Raw genomic sequence first — 6,853 nt, 5'->3', positions numbered from 1 at the left:
GGAATAATGTTTATTCAGTGAAGTATAGCATCAACTTCGAATCATTTGAGTTGAATGATTATTTGCGTTATATTAAAGATGATATGTTTTGATTTTAAAAGTTTTAACTAATAAAACTAGTATTTTTAATATATTCAAATAGAAAATATAAAATATGATTTATCTTCTCATATATATATTTGATGAGTTTATATCTAATTAAAGATAATTTTAAACTTATGCATATCTCTTAACTATTTTTAGTTATCTAATGTGTGATTAATCAAACTATTTCTTCTATTTGTGGCATTTTGATATGTTTAATGAGTTTATTTCTTGAGTATTATTATTTAACAAGTTATATAATTTCAACTTAAAACCACATGCGCACACAATATATCAAGAATAATATTTAATTAGATATTTAATACATAAGCATTTAGACTAGATATACTCTTTTAACAAGACCATTTGAATAATATATGATTGACCATGTTATATAGAATTCAAACATCAAGCTGTAAAAGTTTAAGGATGAAGCTTCCTTTCCCACTTTTTCAATAATCCTGTTCTCATATGGATGAAATCCAAAAGAGAAGAAATAATCCAAGTTATGATCTTATCCATCTCTTTCCAATTTTATTAACAAGAAATCTATAACCTTTTATTATGTTACTTAATTATATCGTGAGCTTGATTGATTTATCATCAATCAACTATTAGCATTTTTGCATTTCTAAGTTTCTACCCAAAAATAATTCATTCTAACCTACAAGTAAGCCTATACTTACCTTTATATATATATAAATATATCTATATATATATGGTCTTGTTCAACTACTCCCTGTGAAAATGTTTATCATTCTAAGCAGCCTCGTTGTCGTAGAAAAATTCCAACAAGTTAATATTTTCTACAGAGACTCAATCAATTCCACATCTCATGCATGTGCATTTCATTTCATTTCCCTTTGAACGATCCTTTTCTATTCTATTCATTTGCTTATAAATAACCATGCATATCCACATGCCATTCATTCATCAAGAGAAAAAGGAAAAATAAATAAAACACCTTGAAACTTTAGCCATGAGCTTGTGCCTTGTTAAACCTTTCATCCACCCTTCATTCCATGAAGTTCTCAAGCACATGAGCTTTGGAGACAGGCTTAGTTTCCTTGTAAGATCTCTTGTTTTTATATATATATATATATATATATTTATGTATGCATCATAAGTATTACTACTAATTAATTCTATCTTTGCAATATTATTATTTAGGCTGTGCACACTATTGATAAGCTTAATCTATGGCATCGATTACCGGTTCTTTTGGGTTTGCTATACTTGCAAGCTCGTCGAACTCTTCATGAGAAGTATAACTTGATTATGGTTGGAGAAAGGGATAACACTCCATTCAACCCTGATCAATATCCTTACAGGACTAGCAATGGTGAGTATAACAACCCGGAGAGTGTGAAAGAAGGAAGTCAACTTACCTTCTTTGGCAGGAACATGCCTCCCATGGATCAAAAAGACGAAGTATGATGAGAATTTTTATGTTTTGACATATATATATATATATATGTATATATTTTTTTTTAATTTTTATTTATTAAATTAATTGATATATGTGTTGATGATGAAGTTGATGAGCCCTGATCCTGTTATGGTGGCTGCTAAGTTTTTGGCAAGAAGAACTTTTAAGGACACAGGAAAACAGTTTAACGTGATTGCTGCTTCTTGGATTCAGTTTATGATTCATGATTGGATTGATCATTTGGAAGACACTCAACAGGTGAAGATAATTTTAATTTTTTTTTTCAATTTTTTAAAATAATTATTTTTTTCAAATTATAATTTTTTTTGGTTTTAAAAAGTATTTAATATTTTCACATGCTCATTTTTTTTTGTTTATAATTGGACTTTTCTATATACAAGAAAAATGAAAAACAAATAAAGTTTAATTTTTTTTCTTCTAGTCTCCATAGAATTTTTAAAAAAGCGATGTCACTAATCGTGGCAGGGCACGTCGGGAGATACACTCTACGCCTATAACGCCTCATCTCATACGGCCGAGGATCGAACCTGCGAGCCTACACTCGAAACCCAAGACAAAAACCCCTACGAAGTGATTCAATGTCAATTGATCCAAAAGTCGATCATTAAAAAATTTTTGGTGTAGGCTAAACTTTAATTTAATTTAATGTTATTATTTGGAGGAAAAAATGAATTTGGGCTGGAAATATAGAGTTTATATGAGATTTTTTGGTTTGAATTTTTCATGAATTAATTTCAACCAGACATGAATGCCAAAAACAAGTATGCATAATAAAGGACAACTTGGTTGTTGGCACGTTAATTTTGAAGAAGACTAGTGAACAAAAGAATTGAGAGTTGCATAATTAGTCTTGGTGCAATAGTCATAATTGTCCGTGGTACTTAAATTCAAAGTTGATGTCTTGTAAATGACATTTTGTTGATTGATGACTACTTATTTGCTTTTTATTTAATATAAATTAATATATATATATATATACTGAAATATGGACAGTGAAAATGTGTCAAAATCTTAATCTTCCGCGTAAGAGCAAGTGTCTTACCCTATGTTAACGTTATTACTGTGGTTACTATTCGTTTTGTTATATATATATTTATATATATTTGTTTTGGTAAAACAATTAATATTTCTATTATTTTATAGGTAGAACTCGTTGCTCCACCAGAAATAGCAAGTGAATGTCCACTGAAATCTTTTAAGTTCTTCAAGACAAAAGAGGTCCCAACAAATGCTCAGGGAATTAAGAGTGGACACTTGAATATAAGAACACCTTGGTGGTATGTTATTTTCCTTAATTTAATATTTTATTATAATAAAAACCATTTATACATGCATCAACCTTAATGAGTCATATATATATATATATATGAAAATTATTTTGTGAACAAATAGATATATATATATATATAGAGAGAGAAAATTACTTATATACCTTTGTAAAAGTATATAGATAGTAATACACGCTTATAAAAATCATATATGTCATATATATATTTATAATATATATATACATATTTATCATTAGAAGTGAATGTAAAAATTTTATGTGAAAAGATTTATCCTAAATCTTTATTTTTACAGTAAAGAGTAGTTTAATATGTTTGTAAAGGCATTAAAAAGATGTTTTAAAAATAATTAAAAATATTATTAAATTTTTCATAATACATATAAAAATATTTAAATATCAAGATATTTGCAAACTCTTCAACATTACGGTATGCACACTGAAATTTGAAATACAGCACAACATTTTTATCCTCATTTGTTTTGTAATTAATAGAATAGGTACAACACAAAATGGTTTAAATACAACACAACTTCATGGATTTTTTTACTATAGTCCAAAAATTTTGCTAAGTTACAACACAACAAGAAAATAAAAGTATTCTTGGTTAAAATAAAAATAACTAAATTATTCTTAACATATTTGATCATAATAAAATGTACTAAAAAATTTTGTGCTATTTATTGAACTTTAAACATAAAATAGAACAGGTACTTGTATTGTAAATCAAACACTTGTATTGTCTTGTTATTATCTGTGTTTTTCTCATTTGTGAATCAAATACACCCTATATAAACAAATATACATCACTAAAATCAAAATATATTATTAAATTGTTAATAAAATGTGTGTGTATATATATATATTCAAAGTAATGAAGAAGAATTAATTTTTTTAATTGACATTGTTGCATTGTATATACATAAATACAATACAAAGGGATGCAAGTGCAATCTATGGAAGTGATTCAAACAAATCATCAAAAGTGAGGAGCTTTGTGGATGGGAAGCTTAAAATTGGAGATAACAATCTCCTTCGACATATGCACAACGGCATTGCACTCTCTGGAGATATCCGAAACAGTTGGGCTGGAGTCTCAGTCTTACAAGCTCTTTTTGTCAAAGAACATAATGCTGTCTGTGATGCACTTAAGGTATACAATATACATACATAGTTGAAAATATATAATTCCACCATGATCAGTTAAGTTAGTGAATATTAACATGAATGAATTTAAATGATGATCCAGTCAGAGTATCCTAAGCTCACTGATGATGAGTTATACCACTACGCAAGACTAGTGACTTCGGCTGTGATTGCAAAGATTCATACTATTGATTGGACTGTGGAGCTCCTCAAGACTGATACTATGAATGCTGGCATGCATGCTAATTGGTAGTTACTTTGATACTAAGTTAGATACATATATATATGTATATATACATATAATTAATTAATTAATTTGATATGGTAGGTATGGACTGCTTGGAAAAAGATTCAAGAGTATATTTGGACATGTAGGAGGGACGGCATTGGGAGGGCTTGTTGGATTAGATAAACCCAATAACCATGGAGTACCTTATTCTTTGACAGAAGACTTCACATCGGTTTATAGAATGCACTCTCTCCTTCCGGACACTCTTACACTTAGAAACATCAATGCAAATCCTGGTCCTAATAAATCCCCTGCAATCCTTGAAGAGTATGCAGTTTTTCTTTTTCTCTCTCTCTCTCTTTATGTATTAATTAACAGTACTATTTGGACTATTATTATTATTTGTAATAATTGTGGTTGTTTATTCTTTTTTAAATAGTATCAAGATGGAAGAACTGATAGGTATCAAGGGAGAGGAAAGTTTAGCTTCAATTGGATTTGAGAGGCAATTAGTGTCAATGGGACACCAAGCTAGTGGTGCTCTTGAGCTTTGGAACTATCCTTTGTTCTTTAGAGACTTAGTTGCACAAAATGTTGATGGCACTCCAAGGCCTGATCATGTTGATTTGGCTGCACTTGAAGGTACTAATTTATTTTATACATATTTATGTCTGCATGCATGAGTTATATATAGTGTTAGTTGGTTTATAATTAGAGTACTTAATTAATGGGTTTTGATTTTGGTGTGATAGTGTATAGAGATAGAGAAAGGAATGTGCCAAGATACAACCAGTTTAGAAGAGGAATGCTAATGATTCCTATAAGCAAATGGGAGGACTTAACTGATGATAAAGAAGCCATTGAAACTCTAAGAGAAGTTTATGGTGATGATGTTGAGAAGCTTGACCTTATTGTTGGTCTCATGGCTGAGAAGAAGATTAAGGGCTTTGCTATCAGTGAAACAGCTTTCTTTATCTTCATTATCATGGCATCAAGGTGAGGTTTTTAATTCTTTTTTTCTATAGTCATAACTGACGTTGTTTCTTTCTTTTACTAACTTTGTGCCAGTTTAGAAATAGTTTTTATTTATTTATTTGTTTATTAGCCATATGATATAATTAAATGATATATATATATATATATATATATATATCAATCTTAATTGTGATTCCAACCAGTATTTTTTTAAAATAAAAGGGAGAAAGATCATATATATGCTTAAACATGACAGTGGACCAGAACATGCAAGGTGTTTTTACAAACAAAACCCTACACCCCTGTGTTTCTAAAAGTTAGATTTCTCAAAGCAAAAACCCTACAAACCCAATATATATAAAAAACATGTTAAATCAAATTAGTAACCAATGTTTTTTCTTATTTACTTGTGACTATTTAAAAATTTTTTATTTTTCATTAGTCATTATATAATGTGATACGTCTGAATATTGTAATTATCACTCTACATAAATGATGACTTAAATAGTCCGACATCGAGTAGAGAAAAGAAAGATATTGCATTTATAATTAAGCATGATTTTTGATAAAGTTCAACAAGTAAGGTGTTCTTTATAGAACATAAAACTGTAAGACCCAGCAGTACATGACACATTGACACATTGACACATCAAAGTAGACGTTAACTTATAATATAATGAAACTATTATTTTTATAGATATATAAATTAGTCATATATAACATTTGCTTTCAATACTAACAACAAAAAAACAGTGTTTTTAATTTCGTACCAAGCACATCGAATATGAATTAATTAAGTGAACACAAACTAATCATAATGAATGATTTTTGCATGAAATATGGCAGGAGGTTGGAGGCTGATAGGTTCTTCACAAGCTACTTCAATGAGAAGACATACACAAAGAAAGGGTTTGCATGGGTTAACAACACTGAAAGCTTAAGAGATGTGATCACAAGACATTTCCCTGAAATCACTACTAAATGGTTGAACTCAACCAGTGCTTTCTCTGTTTGGGATTCACCTCCAAACTCCTTCAATTTCATCCCACTCCTTCTTCGCATTCCTTAAATTTATATATATATATATACTAATAATGTTTCATTATATATCTTTCATGTGTGTTTTAGTTTGTTTAAATTGTTTGTTCTTTTGTGAAAATGTAATGAAGTCGTAAGTGTGCATGATAATGACCAATGAGACATTATTGCTTAAATGGATGTCTTCTAAGAAAATTGCAAGCTTCCTTTTGTGTGCATTCTAAGCATCATCTTTGAATTGATGGAGATAAGAACAAAAAGGTAATTTTTGATTGAATATATGGCTACTAAAACAATATTTACATATTTTTTTAAAACTTAGAAAATTTTAAGTAATGAACAAAAAAGTATTAACTCTCATGCGGAAGAACAATGGCTCGACTTTCCTCTAATGCATGATTAAAACGTAAATAAAATGTATGATTTAGATGTAATAAATCATACATTTTATTTACATTTTAATCATCTAAATAAAATGTTTGATTTAGATGCAGATAAAATCTACAGTAGCTTGTAAAAAAGAAGTTAGCAACCAAGGCATAATATAGTGGTTTCCTACTTCGTTTATGTTTGAGATGTCTCAAATTTGAAACCTCTCAAGCACTCTACAAAAAAAAAAAGGTTTGTGACCAATTTACCAAAAAAA

At 28.9% G+C, this 6,853-nt stretch overlaps 1 protein-coding gene across 1 annotated transcript; it reads left to right on the top strand.

Annotated features, from left to right (window-relative positions):
• Positions 1-1,032: 1,032 nt before the first annotated feature.
• On the top strand, positions 1,033-6,365 carry LOC120276995 (alpha-dioxygenase 1). The gene is made up of 10 exons (XM_039283733.1): positions 1,033-1,153; positions 1,255-1,515; positions 1,622-1,771; positions 2,678-2,811; positions 3,759-3,972; positions 4,069-4,214; positions 4,294-4,521; positions 4,634-4,836; positions 4,947-5,190; positions 6,016-6,365. The coding sequence occupies exons 1-10, from the start codon at positions 1,064-1,066 to the stop codon at positions 6,236-6,238; spliced, it is 1,893 nt and encodes a 630-aa protein (XP_039139667.1). The 5' UTR covers positions 1,033-1,063; the 3' UTR covers positions 6,239-6,365.
• The last annotated feature ends 488 nt before the right edge of the window (positions 6,366-6,853 follow it).

Source organism: Dioscorea cayenensis, chromosome 15 (genome assembly GCF_009730915.1).
Source record: "Dioscorea cayenensis subsp. rotundata cultivar TDr96_F1 chromosome 15, TDr96_F1_v2_PseudoChromosome.rev07_lg8_w22 25.fasta, whole genome shotgun sequence".
NCBI classification, from domain to species: Eukaryota; Viridiplantae; Streptophyta; class Magnoliopsida; order Dioscoreales; family Dioscoreaceae; genus Dioscorea; species Dioscorea cayenensis.
This window is presented reverse-complemented; position numbering and strand designations above follow the sequence as displayed.

Excerpts from the sequence above, each read along its gene's own strand:
- LOC120276995 (XM_039283733.1), top strand. The coding sequence starts at position 1,064 with ATGAGCTTGTGCCTTGTTAAACCTTTCATCCACCCTTCATTCCATGAA. Across the intron at positions 4,215-4,293 it reads GCTGGCATGCATGCTAATTG|GTATGGACTGCTTGGAAAAA; the intron begins GTAGTTACTTTG and ends TTGATATGGTAG. Across the intron at positions 4,522-4,633 it reads TCCCCTGCAATCCTTGAAGA|TATCAAGATGGAAGAACTGA; the intron begins GTATGCAGTTTT and ends TTTTTTAAATAG.